The 13,973-nt window shown below is 33.1% G+C and overlaps 1 protein-coding gene and 1 long non-coding RNA gene across 7 annotated transcripts in view; both read left to right on the top strand.

Annotated features, from left to right (window-relative positions):
* Window positions 1-13,973, top strand: part of NOVA1 (NOVA alternative splicing regulator 1) — a 141,973-nt gene that overhangs the window by 102,080 nt on the left and 25,920 nt on the right. For all 6 annotated transcript variants that reach the window (XM_086891696.1, XM_086891692.1, XM_086891693.1 and 3 more), the window contains one exon: window positions 5,033-5,199. In XM_086891696.1, coding sequence (XP_086747822.1) covers window positions 5,119-5,199 — 81 coding nt within the window. In that variant the 5' untranslated portion in view covers window positions 5,033-5,118. The remainder of the gene's footprint in view (window positions 1-5,032; window positions 5,200-13,973) is intronic.
* On the top strand, window positions 5,206-13,690 carry LOC147652619 (uncharacterized). Its single transcript, XR_015287633.1, has 2 exons — window positions 5,206-9,553; window positions 9,602-13,690. It is a non-coding gene; the product is annotated as an uncharacterized LOC147652619 (long non-coding RNA).

The following is a 13,973-nucleotide window of genomic DNA, read 5'->3' as shown; positions in this document are numbered from 1 at the left end:
AAGGAGGAAACTGTTCAGTTGAGATTTCTGTAACACTTCACTGTGTTACACATGTCTGTGGGATGTCCTTATGTGTTGCATTTAAAATTGTACATTTTATCATTTGTATGGCAAGGGTTTTTTATATCTGGCAAAGGCCTCATGAGATACTTCTAATGCATTTGAATAAAAAAAAACATTTTTATTTAATGCCTTTCATTTTCTGAGGCTTTATGCAAATGTGCAGTGGAAAAGTTATATCCAAGAAAGAGTTTATCAGAATGTCATGTTAAGCAAGTTGCTGACAATATTTTGTTTGCTTGGGAATAGTGTCAAAGTACAGTCTTATATTACCGAAGGTTTGCAAGATCAGTTTATGGCTGAATCAGTCTGTGTGGCATTCTATAGAATCCTGCTCTAACAGCCAGTTGATTGTGGGTCACAAAAATGCATGTGTGGGACATTGGGTTTAGTAGAGTGCTGTACTGGGAGTCTTCAAACCAAAGGTTTAATGTTAACGAGCAGATGAGAGACTGTAGTGCAGCTTTCACTTAGTTAAGGTTTTAGTTTTGGCTTCTCTCACAGGTTCTCCCTTTTAGTATCAAACAAATTGGCATGGTACACTGGAAAAATACAAGAAGAATTAATTAGTGGATGTATTGGGATTACCCTGGGCTGTTACTGCAATGTGCTTTTTAGGTTTTCAGATTCTCTTTAAGACTGACGTAAAAGCCCAGTGTAAAGTTTACAGTCATATAAATGCCAGAGATTTCTGAAAGGTACCATGCATTCCCAAACCATTTCAGCTGAGAAATGCTTCTTATTTTCCAAAAATACAGAAGCACATCGAACATTTAGTGAGCATTTTTGTGAGTACAGAACTCCTACACATTGAATCAGAGTCTCTAAGTAAGTTTTTTTTTAATTTTAGTGGCAACCATGTATAGATAGATGTGCACCAGTTAAGTACAGAAATACAAACATCAAAAGAATCAGGATTGTTTATACTGTTGCATCTCCTGCCGTTTATTCTAATGGTTGCTTTAAAATCATTTAAGAGTATCAGTTGCCCAATAAGTAAACAACATTCTCAGAGAAAAATCATGGTCTGTTGTTTGGGAGTGCATGAAAAAATTAACATGGTGGATATTTGCCAGAAGTAAAATTTTGGATAGTTACATGAGGTAGGAGGAAAAATGAGTTCTTAAAATAAAGTTATTGCAAGCCTGTTTATGCTTTAGTCCTAATTTATTAGAAATCAAAAGGTTTATTTGTTTAGTTTCCTGTAAATTTTCTGATGCCTGGTAGTGGTTTCACTTTTCCCTCTCCGATGGAACTGTAGAGAAAAAAGAAATAATCTGTATAATGCTGTTAAAAAAAGGGCCCCAAAAGTGTCCCCCCCACCCAGTAAATGGAACTAAATAAACTAAAAGAAAAAAATAAATAAAGGTTTCCTTTTTTCTCTAATGGTTTTACACATAAATTTATTGGTGAAAGAAAAACAGAGAGGGATTTTTTTTGTGCAATTAGATTCTGTCTCTTATTTGATAAGAAAAAGTTAAAACCCACATATGCCAATTGAATTTGGGTTCTAACATAAGGGGAAAGAAATGACACTGCACTTGCTGAAAAGCATTTGAGTTTCCTTAGAAAAAAATAAACATTAAATGATTGTAGAAACATTAGCAGCAATTTTTTAGGGTTTTTTTTCCAGTTTATAGCCACATGCAAATTTCTACCATGGAATTTGTTATTATTGAACAGACATAAAAACATTTTTTCTGGGTTTATTTAATTTACAGGGATGATAATCACCTATTCTACATTTGGCCATTATCTATGGCAAAATTATTCTTCTCTTGTATATGTTTTGTATCTTCGTCTTTAAAAGGCAGCATACAATACATGACCCTAGCACCTAATTGAATTGTAAGTAACTTTTGAAAAGAGGATAATTTTATATTGGATGAATGAGGGCAGTGATTTTTGGTAATTTTGGTAATTTGATTTTCTTTGTCAGCTATTTCAAAAATTAGATCTGTATTTTAAATACATATTTCAAAAATCATATGACAAAAGTGTATATATAGATGGCTGAGCTTTTGTTCACAGAAATGTGAAAAAAAGAATTGGATAAAACTGTTAACTGGAAATTATAAGCAATCTTTAGTTCATACACTAATGGAGCCTAAAAGCTCTTAAAATGACAGAAATTTCACTAGTGTTAGTGATTCATAGTTTTATTTTTGCTGTACACGTTGGTCATGTAGCTGGCAGTTTTTCTTTTGCATAATTCTTATAAATTATTGTACTCTAGTATCTGAGTGAAAATCTATTACAGTTGTAAAGGAATATGACAACATTGTTTCAAAAAGATAAAGATAATTCAAAACTGTATAGATGTACAATTTCTCCACATTTTAATTTTTTTTTTTTTTGTGCACATGACTATCAAAGAAATGTGCAATTTAAAACTTTAACTCCCTGTGAGATGTGCTGTTGCACAATTTTATTTTTTCACGGAGCAGTGATTTCTGCTACTACATTCTAGTTTATACACACTGAAATATGTAGCATGTTGGGTCTGGAGTATGACATAGGGCATGTTATTATTATGATGATGATGATGCTGATGCTGTGCCTCCTAAAATAACAGATTGCAAAATACCCTTTAGTCACTCAGTGTCAAGTCTAAGGAAATTCCTATTTAGCACTGCCTGTTTTCCATTCTGTGTTTTGACAGAAGTCATGCCTGTTAAGTGCTCTCTGAGTGAGGCTGGTGGCTCGCAGTAAGCTGATCTGTGTTTTGTTTCAGTGTGTTGTCTGCTGACCTAGAGAACACTTGCATTAGCTGCATTGATCAGTGCACCTCACGTCTCATCACTTAGGAGACAATTAATACTACCTTGTAAAGACTCCCCAGAGCATTTTCCTTGAGCTGGCTTGCTTTACACAGAAACCACAGGCCATGTTTGCAAAAGGGGAGGGAGCCAAGCAGGAAAAAATAAAAAGACATTAAGAAAGCTTTGTCTAGGAACTAAGTTTCATTTGCTATGGTGACTTTAAGTCAGTCGAATTCCCTTTTCTGATAGAGCCTTTGGAAAAGAAAATTAGCTGTATTTTGAAGCTGATTTGTTGAAAAGATGCTGTAAGAGATCACAAAAATATTTTAGAAAGCTTCCTCTTGAGAAATATGCATTTGATTGGGAGACTTTTATAATTTGCAGTTCAGAGTGTAAACATTCTAATCTTGTATTTTATGTCAAGGATTAACAATCTGACATATTTTGAAATATCGGTTGACATGTTTTAATCCTAATTTTAATTATTTTTGAAGAATATATTTTGATAGAAAAAAAAAGCGTGTTTTTCTTATTCTGTATTTTTTGCTGTACTACTTCTACGAGTGTTGAATTTCAGTATTGCCTGATACTTAAGATAAAAATCAGATTCTAAGTATATGTGAATACGTTATCTTAAGAGCAGGCAAGGCTCTTAGTGTGGTCCTTCATCTTTAGGTAGTAAAATATTTAATATTAGAGATCATTCACAGAAGCAGGTGAAGAGCATTAACTAATAAAACCCAATTTTTGGTTTTTTTGGAAATTCCTAAAGTTACTGTACTATTCTCTGTTAAAGTCTGTGTTGCACTCTTGTAAGGGATATATTTTAAGACGGTAAAAGCTGATTATATAAATATAAAATTGATAGGAAGAGAATTTTATGGAGAAGGTTGCTTTCCACTCTGGTACGTTAATCTATTTCCAATAGAATAGTGATTTCCAATGTACATTGGAAATGGGGGCAACAAACATGTGGTGAACTTCAGAAATTGTCGCAAACTTGTTAGTATTTGCCACATCATGACATTGTCATTTTTCACTTTCTTAAGTAGGGTGAATGAATTTCATGTGAGAAAAGATTAATTTGTGACCTTTTCAATTGTATTTACTAGGAATATATCAATGAAAAAAAAATCATATATATTTTTGTTCTAATTCTAAGCTCAGATTTGTTAATTTGCTCCCCTCTCCATAGTCTTGAAGCAAAATATTCACTGACATTGAATAGAGATATGTGTCTGTCTTATCTTTGCAACACAATCAATATTATGGCGTTGCTATATTTTTAGGAATACACTAATATCTTGATAGCTCCTGTTATAATTGTCTTCTGTTAGTAAAACTGTCTACTGGTATTTTAAAACAACAGTGAGGTGATGAATATCAAAAAATTGTGTATCTTGGAAATGTAAAGAATATGTTTCTGAAAGTATGTATTATGTGAAATTTTAAAGCAGTTTTCTTGAACATGTAGGTTGTCTTATGTTGGTATTCCTGAAATTGGAAACTACAATATTCCTTTTTAAGTTACCTTTGGGTTCTTGGGGGTTTGCGGAGATTTTTTTCCAACTCCTGTCAAATCCTGCTTTTCAAATCAAAGCTGATTTTCTGGAACCTTTTTAAGTTTTTTGATATGTGGAATACAAAACATGAATTGTTTCAGTCAAGTGTCATACTCTGATCCTTAATATTGATACTGGGGGGTTTTATATTATTTTTTTTAGTGAGTATATCAAACTGTAACCCCCTATGTAAAACAGTCCTTTTTTGCTATAAAGTAAAGCCGTATAAAATCATCTAAAATCAGTCTCATTAAAATTAAAAATCAAGGAAATATTTTTCCACAGTTCTGCATCCAGCTTTAGCCATCCTGTAGATGTTTTTAAATAAGAAATCAATAGATAAGAACAGGTGTTGACTTTTTGTAGCACAAAAAGAAAAATTTCATTTTGGAAGAAGGTTATGGGTATTCTGACTGATGTTATCCAGGCTGGCTTGGAAGGTTTGTGATTGTGGGATCTACACCAATAGGGGCTGTTCAAAATATCTTCACATCATCAGTATGTTATCTTTCAGGAATCTCTCCTGTGTACTTTTAGGGAGCTGTTGCTCATTGCTTTTGCAGCATTGCCATCTCTGTGCCCGAACTGAAGCGGTTTGTGGGATTTTGGAGAATCCACATAACTCAGATGGACTTTTGGTATCTGCAGGTACTACAGAGCGGGTGTGTCTGATCCAGGGAACAGTGGAAGCACTAAATGCAGTTCATGGCTTCATTGCAGAGAAGATTCGAGAAATGCCTCAGAATGTGGCCAAGACAGAGCCTGTCAGCATTCTACAGCCTCAGACCACTGTTAATCCAGACCGCATCAAACAAGTGAGTTTTTGGTTGGGAATAGAGAGTCACAGCATCTCCTTAGAAGTCTTAAAACTTTAGTGCTGGAAGGGGTAAACATAAGATGTTCTTTAAGAAAATGTTATCTTAGACTTTAGTAACTTGCTGGTACTCTTTTTCCTTGTACTTACATGTTCTGTGTTTCTCAGCAGTTCTTTTAGACAGTGTTTTATAAATTCCAATGCCATGCTCTAATGTGTTTCTTTCATAAACTTTTCTTTACTGTATAAGGTGATAATAGACCTCTAGGTCTTAGTTAAAGATTGCTGAATTTTAATCTTAAATGGTGAACCCTATGTAAATCTAAAGTGTTACTAAAATCACAGATTAACTGAATGTTCTCTACGTTTATGTATATAAATAAAAGAAAAAAGTAACTTTTTTTTTTAGACCCTAAATTAGATGATTTAAAATCTTACTTGTAAGAACTTGAAAACATAAGGATAATTTACTTGGGAAGTTTTTTACAATTTCATTTTGTGTTGTTTTTGGCATCTTTTTGCCTGTTTTTTTACTGGCTTCATTTAAAATCTTTGGGTACTGCAAAAACTATTTGCAAGCTATTATTGCCCTAGTTCTTTATTCTTTGGTTTTCCATACAAATTTTAATTTTAAAGCATTTGCTCTGTAAGGAGAATGGGAAATACACATCATATAGAATTTAAAGTTCTTTTCCATTGTGCTAAATAAGAAAAGAATGAAGAAAGAAATGAGTGAACATTAGTAAAATTTTGTCTTGTGTCTGTCCTGTAGAGGATAGATTTTAATTTCTCACCTATCCTGTGTGGGAAAAGATTGTTTTGTCCTACACTACCAAGATTCAGTTTCCTATAATTTGGTAACTGTGTGCAATTATTTTACTTTGTATACAGTGACGTACACAGAATGCTTATATAAAGATGTTTTGGAAAGCATAAGTCTGCAAAAGACTTCTTTAGATGGATAAAACTGTGCATAAACCATTTCTATTATTTCTAATATTTACTACTATTTATTTTTTCTGTATGCAATAATTTTACATGCAAATTACTCTAGTTAATTTATAAGAAAATACTAAAAGAAATCCCCCAATTTTATAGGATTAGTTTCTCAATTATTAAACATGAAAATGATTATGCCTGAAAGAGAGGGAAAAATCTGAAATCGATCTATAATTTGAGTGGCTTTTCTGATGATAAAATATTGGCTTTTATGCCAATATTTCTTAATCCGGTGGGAAATGAGTGCTGTGTATTATAATATAAAAGTGGTTTTCCCCTTTTGAATTGAAATGAAGTTAGATTTTTAGGTAAGTCAGTAAGAACCTGAGAAACTAGATTACAGAGCTCTTTAGTGTAATGCCTAAATAATTAGTCTCTTGTGTCTGAAGATGATATAACTTGTTGTCCACACTATTTCTTCAGAAAATGTATTTGAAAAATTGTTGAGGTTGTTTTTCTTTTATTTTGGGGGTTTGTTTTTTGCTTGTTTGGTTGGTTTGATTTGTTTGTTTGTTTTTCTTTTAGTTATTGCTGGTTTTTTGTTATTTTTTTTTAATTTTTAATTTTTTTCCTCTTTTTTGAAAGTTTGGTTTGGGGTTTGTTGGTTTGAAATGTTAAGTTCAATTAAATTCTGGAGGGATGGATTAGTGAATGCAGTCACTGCTAATGAAGTTAAGACAGACTAAAGTACAATGTATACTAGCTCTGCATCTTAAAATATAAATATATTACTTGTATACATGCAGGTACATAATATAACTTCAAATATTTGTGGATATGCATGTGCATATGTTAAACAATTTTAACCACAATGAATTGTTTAAATTCTCTTTTAATGAGGCAATATCTGTTCATCATAAATTAATACACTATAAATATTGACTGAATCTAAAATTGACTCAAACCTAAAATCCATTATTTTCACCAAGGCATGAAATTATTATCTTAGTTCTTAGGTGGAATTTGAAGTTAATTAATCTGTCCTTCAGTGTCAGAGTATACTATACCTTAATGAAAGATATTATGCCTTAATTAAAAAATTTAAGAGAATAATATTTTATAACAGGTTGTTCTGGTTTAGAACTCAAGTGTTATTTTCTTGAGTGCACAAATATCACAATTTTATTAAAATTATTAGTAAAATTTTTAATACTAGTAATTTTGGGTTTTTTTTAATAAGCCTTATTATTTGTAACTTCTTTTACACAAAAATTTACATGGTTCTTCCTCTCTTAGAATGTTGCCCAAGAACATTGGCACACAAACTATTACACTGCAGGTTGAAGTAAATTTAAAGTTAATTTGAAATAATAAATTTTACCTTCATTTATGAACTCTGAAAATGTTTCAGTCAAAAAGAAGATACAGTTCTCTCCCCATGAATAAAGACATCAGTAGTTGAAGTCTATAAGAGCATGCACCTCTCATTTCTCTATTGGAATTTCTCTGTCTTGGGCTTCTTTATCAACACTCACCCTAGGGAAGGGAGCTAGGAAGGAAAATTTCTGGCGATAGATTCCATGATGAAAGGCAGGAGGTAAAGCCTGTGCTGACCACTTGAATTTCAGCACTTTCTGTCTTCAAGAAAGGCATGGGACACAGGGAGGCTGACTCTGGCCTGGCATCTCTCCTTACCAATGGAAATCACTATCTGAACATGATCCCTTTAACTTCAGCTTTTTCAGCTGCAGAAATTTGAAAGCAAATCTCTGTGCTTCCTTTTGAGACTTCTCCAGCGTGTTTTTTGTCTCTCCTAATCCTTTGGATTTATTAGTAGATACCATGGAGTTCTTTCCTCCAAGTAGGTCTGATAGATGTTTAATTGACAAATGTTTGTATCTTTTACATCTAGACAACACAGGCAATCTCAATGGATGTCAGACATCTGCTATTTCTAAGTATCATTCAACAATGAGCAACTGGTTCCTATGCCCATTTTCTTCCCAGAAACTGCTATGAGCATTTAGCCTCCTTTTTCTCTCTTTATTAATTAGAGTGTCATACAAACTCCTTCAAACCATATCATAACTCACAGGAACAAAAAAATGTTTTCTTAAGAGATCAAGAGCCTGAGCAGTTTAGTCTTTGTAATCAGCATCCAAAGCTTCAAATTTCACCTCTAAGTTAATAGCAACTCTTATGAACATTGGAAAAGGCTGCTTAAATTGGTTTTATCACCTACTTCAGAAATTATTACAACTTTTTTGTAGGCTAGTTGAATTTTCCTTCCAGCTTTCAGGTGCGGCAGGTAGCCACACCTCTATGGTGCAGCAGCCTGTCCAGGAAGCACATGGAAACAGAGATGCTCATTGCTGAACTGTGCATTTTATGGAAGGAAAAAGGACCAACCTTAAAGATAACTCTGCTTCCAGCAGGAGTTTGCACTGTTTGGCCTTCTGAGATCCCTTCCTACCTGAATGATTCTTTGATTCTATGAAATGTTTAGGTCTTTTAGAACATAGAAAAGGATTTAGAATTTCCTCCTTGTAAATCTAGATTAAAACTGTCACATATAGAACTTGCAATTAAAGCTTTCATTGGAGCCACTTTCACTTCAGCTTTTTCAGTAGATATTTAATGTCTCATGACATGTCTCAAAAAACTTCTGTTTATTAATCATGGTCCCAGTTATTTTACGCAAATTCTGCGAAAGTTTATTTCTGAACTCAGATTTGTAATTTCATGTTCATCTATTGAAAACTGCTTTTACTCCAGAAATATTGATCAACCACGAAACAGAAAATTTAATAATTTTTAAATAAGAACTTTTGCTTTCAAATGCCCATATAGAACCTGAGTTTAAGAATACTCAGCTGAAAATATTGGCTTAAATGGAGGAGGGGGTTATTGATTTGGATTATGAGTTCTTCAGGCTATAAAGGCTCAGTAGACTTCATAGAATCATGGGGTGGTTTTAGTTGGAAGGCAAATTAAAGATGATCTAAATCCATCCCCTGTGCCGAGAACACCTTTCACTAGATCAGGTTGCCTCATCCAACCTGGCCTTGAACAGTTCCAGTATGGATCATCCACAGCTTCTCTCTGGTCAACCTCTTCTAGTGCCTCACCACCATCACAGTAAGGTTTGCCCCTAATATTTAATCTAGATCTACCTGTTCCAATTTAAAAACCTTATCCCTTGTCCAGTCACTACTCTATCCAATAAAAAGGCTGTCCCAATCTTTCCCTCCTTAAGTGATGAAAGGTCTTCTATAAGGTCTCCAAGAAGCTTTCCTGTCTCTAGGATAAACTGTGCCATCTCTACAGGAGAGGTGTTTGCATTTGTGGTCCTATTCTGGATCTTCTCCAGCAAGTCCTCTATCCTGAGAGCCCCAGAGGTGGATACAGCACTGCAGGTGGATACTCACTGGATACTGCAGGATACAGGATACAGGATACTGCAGGTGGAGTCTCACTAGAGCAGAGGGACAGAACCACCTCTCATCCTCCCAGACACACTTCTTCTGGTGCAGCCTAGGGTGCAGTTTGCTTTCTGCCTGCATGTGCACATTGCAGGACTGCATTCAGTTTTTAATCCACCAATACTCTCAGATTCTTCCTTCCTTAAGGAACTTTCATTGGTTTCTTAAAATGCCTGTCCCTTCTGAGAAGCCTTTCTTTTCTTTATCATCCATTGAAGACAAAAATCTGTCACCTAGATGAATCTTGTTAAACTGTAGAATATGAGAAAATTACATTTTCATTTAAACAAAAAATAAGTAGCTTCATAGGTCACAGCATCTTTTCATCTAGTTAAAAAACTTCTCATAAACCTTTTTCACTTGTGAACATAAGTGAAAAATCACACCAGTTATCATTCTGCAATGTATAGTAAGATACACAGGGATAAGGAAATTATTAATCCTTGGTTATATCTTGGTCCAAATTCTCTTTTTTTGAAATGTGTTATATATTTATACAGTCATCTCCAAGATAAGAATCTTCTGCCAGAGTTACAGATTAAAGGAGATCACAGCAGATGTGAAGAAGACTGTTTAGAAAAGCAAGCAGTCTCTTAAGAAAGGCTTACCTCTGAGAGTGCTGAAAGTCTCGTAAATCAGTCTTTAGGTTGTTCAGAACAGGGGGGCCTTGCAGTGCTCTCTGTTTCTCATTTTAACTGCAGGAAGTATTCAACTGTTTAATACATTTTTTTTCAAAGATAACACCTTTTCTTGAAGTGCATTAAAATATTGACTTAAGCAAATTGGTTTTATCACACTAATTTCAGTGATTAAAAGCACCAATATTAATATATGCAGGACTGAAACTCAGTATTAGGTTAGTCTTAATAGTTATTTATTGCAGGTAACGTTATTACCAAGATCTCCTTTGTTTGGCAAGCTCTGTAGTGAGAAACTAGAAATCGGTGAGCTGTAAATACAGTCTCACCTTCACATTGAAATTGTTTTTCTATGCTTGCACATTTCTGTAGCCCTGTTTCAAATAATATTTCATTTTCTGCTGTTTCTTTCTAATCCTAAATATATACACTAGTAAGTACTGAGAATTAAGATAATTGTCTCAGTACAGTTTTATTATTTATTATCCATGGTGTAAGTATTGAAATTCTTTAGCGTAAATATGTACATAAGGGTGTCATTGTAATCAAAAGAGGACTCAGAGACCTTCTGAAACAGCATGCAGATGGACTGTATGTACTCTATACCACCACAGTACAGCTGTATCTTCACTGTCCTAATGAAAAAATATCAGGAATGGAAGTGTGATGGTTTGACCATATTTCTGCACACCCTTTAGTGTGTTGTGCTCCCCGAGAGAAGTCTCTCACAGTATAGTCAATCTTTGAGCACAAGAAAGTAGTGGTATTTTCTTGGACTTTCAGAAGATACTACAAGTCAAATATGACTAAAAAAGAATTTTATTTCTAAAATTAGGCTTCTTTTTAAACACTTAAAATCTCAAATTCCCCTTCTAGAAGTGTAAAGCTGGAACAAGCAACACACTCTAACCTGTAGCTCATTAATTGTCTCTTAAGTAGTATGAAAGGTAATAGTATTTAAGAAAACAGAGAAGTTTAATTTCATCATGGCTTAGATTACACTGTTCAAGAAACACCTTAAAAAACACTCTGAAAGACTTTGAAGAGGCGTGTGGTAGAAATTCTAATATTTTTTTTTCTACCACATTGGCAGTAGTCAACTTGCAATTTCAGGAAATCTTCAATTACACTATGGGAGCAGCAGACTCAAAAATTGAAACTTGTAAATTCATCTTATGATTTCTAACCTCTTTATACATCTTGTTGTCAGAAATCTAATAACTACTCAATTCGAGCGTTTGCATAACGCAAAAGATTTGCCAATTTAAAAACAAAAACCCAAAACATTCTATTCTGCATAATAAGTCAGAATACTGAGTTCTATCCAACTTGCTTTAAGAAGCAATTTTGCTGAAAAGTTTTTGCAAAGCAATTGAGACTGTATAATAACTTACCAGCCAGTGAAAATTCAATACAAACTCCAAATGTCTCTTTCTGGTGGAATTTTTATGTTTGAAAATCGCTTTGTGTTATATTGATACGAAAGAAATAAATAGGTGTATCTTCAGAATTATATAAACATATGAAAAGAAATTAATTTTTACAAAGCACTGTCAATTATTATATATATATATGTGCGTGTATACATATATATATGAAAAAATAAAAGTAGTTATGTCAGTAAACAATGCAAAAGAGATCAAACCTCAAATACAAACAACCTGATATATGAAGAAAAAAAAGAACCAAAAACACAAGACAAAAAAATATTATTTTCAGTATTTACCCATTTATTTTGGAATAAAAGGTGTTTTTCACAGTTGATAATACAGCCTTTGCTTTTAAATTTATTAATCTCTTTTTTTTCTGTTGTATTTTAAACAGGCTTTTGCTAAAATAAATAATGAAATGCTTCTACTTGATAGATGTTATAGCTCAGCAGCCACCTGAAATGATTATCGTCACTCCTTTTTTCATCATGGCCGTATATTTCTGTGCTATAGAAAGATTGATATGAATTGAAATCTGAGATGTTTCCAGTTTCTTAAATCACCTGTGGTATCAGTGATTGTCATTATCCAGTGTTGAAGTGTTCTACATATTTTGCTATAAATCCAATAGTTAGGTTTGATAATGTCTGTGAAGAACAAACTGTTTTTCCTTTTAATAAGCAACCTAGCATACCAGAACAACATACAGTGCCATATGCCCTAGTTAGCAGTGGTGTTGTTAACACAAACTATCAGTTTTCAGAAATATTTTTGTCAAAATAGATTAGCAAATTTTTCTTTTTTCTTTTGGGGATTTCAGGAGGGTAGTTTAAAATCTCACTATAATATAGGAAAGCTATTGGGACAATAAACAATTCTCCATTCTTTTTGGTTGGGTTGTTTTTGTTTTTGTTTTGGGCTGGGCTTTCTTTGTATTTTTTTCCTGTTTAGCCTTAAATGATAAAAATCAGTTCCTTGCAATTTCAGACTTTGGTAAGAGAAATGCTGCATCATCTCACTAAAATCAGAAGTATAATTGTATAGCTGAACAAGCTTAGCCATATTGTGTACTATTGTGGAATCAGACACATCTTTTGCTAAATAATTCTTGCCCCTCACGACCGGACCCCTCGTGATGGTCCCATATTTGCTACATAAAGACATGGGAGAATCCTTTATAATTGCCTTGATTTTTGCAATGCCTAGTGCCTGCTGACCAACAGCAGTTTGCCAAGCTACCTATTTTTTACAGTGTCCTATACATGATACATCATGAAAGAGTCCCAGTTGATGCTTAAGCTGTTTTTGTTTTTACTGTTTTACAATGAGTTACAAGTTGGAAGCACAAAATAGGGAGCTATTTCTTAAGGTTTGATTTTTCCTGTTTTGACTGCCTGTTTATGTACAAACTATGAAAAATGGATCTTCATACTGTTTAACATACATCTAAAATATTTGTGTGTGCATATGTACAAGCCCATATTTTGCTAATACACAACTTTATGCATTCACAGTGTCCCAGCTTTCTCATATGCATTAAGAGTTTTAGTGCAAAAGTATGTATACCTATTTTATGAGGGACTGTCAATGATTGTAAGTAACAGAACTGCTGAAAGTGTGAAATTTTGCTTTATTTATTTCTAAATAGTTTTGGTTAGTAACTATATGAGCATATGATAAATTCCATTGTATCGCACTTTAACACTTATTTCTTGACATAAAAATAGTGTAATTTTTGATATTTTATAATCTTTATATATTGCAAAGATGTCAAAAACATGCTTTGAATAAGTATTGTATGTTATGTTTTGAAAATTGGAATTTTACTTTTTTACTACATTTATAAAAAGAAAAGAAGAGTTTTTCTGTCACGATCTAATACTTTTAAAGGAGAAATGTGTATATAAAATTTTTAAACAGAGCAGTGCTTTTTTAATATGTTCAAGAATTAATGTTAAGCATATGTATATTATTTAGAAAAGATGATCAATAAATATGACTCTTAATTCTTTTTTGTGTTTATTTTGAACACAGAACTATAATAAGCTATTGACCTTTGCTCAACTAAACGAACGTTTTTAACACTAATCATAAATATTTTGTAGTTATTTGTTATGAAGGTATTAGCTGCATGTTCATCCATCATAAGATTGATGCTTACATTTTTTCACCTGCTTCTAGATTAAAAAAGAGCAAAGAATATTTTTAGCAGTTAGAATATTGCCAAAAACTCGGTAGCTTCAGCGTAACTGTTGTAAGGTATGGAACACAGTTTGCTGGCTGTAA

This window comes from Cyanistes caeruleus, chromosome 6 (genome assembly GCF_971803275.1).
Source record: "Cyanistes caeruleus chromosome 6, bCyaCae1.hap1.1, whole genome shotgun sequence".
Taxonomy (NCBI): Eukaryota; Metazoa; Chordata; class Aves; order Passeriformes; family Paridae; genus Cyanistes; species Cyanistes caeruleus.
The sequence above is the reverse complement of the archived record's forward strand: the minus strand, read 5'-3'. Positions and strand labels throughout refer to the sequence as shown.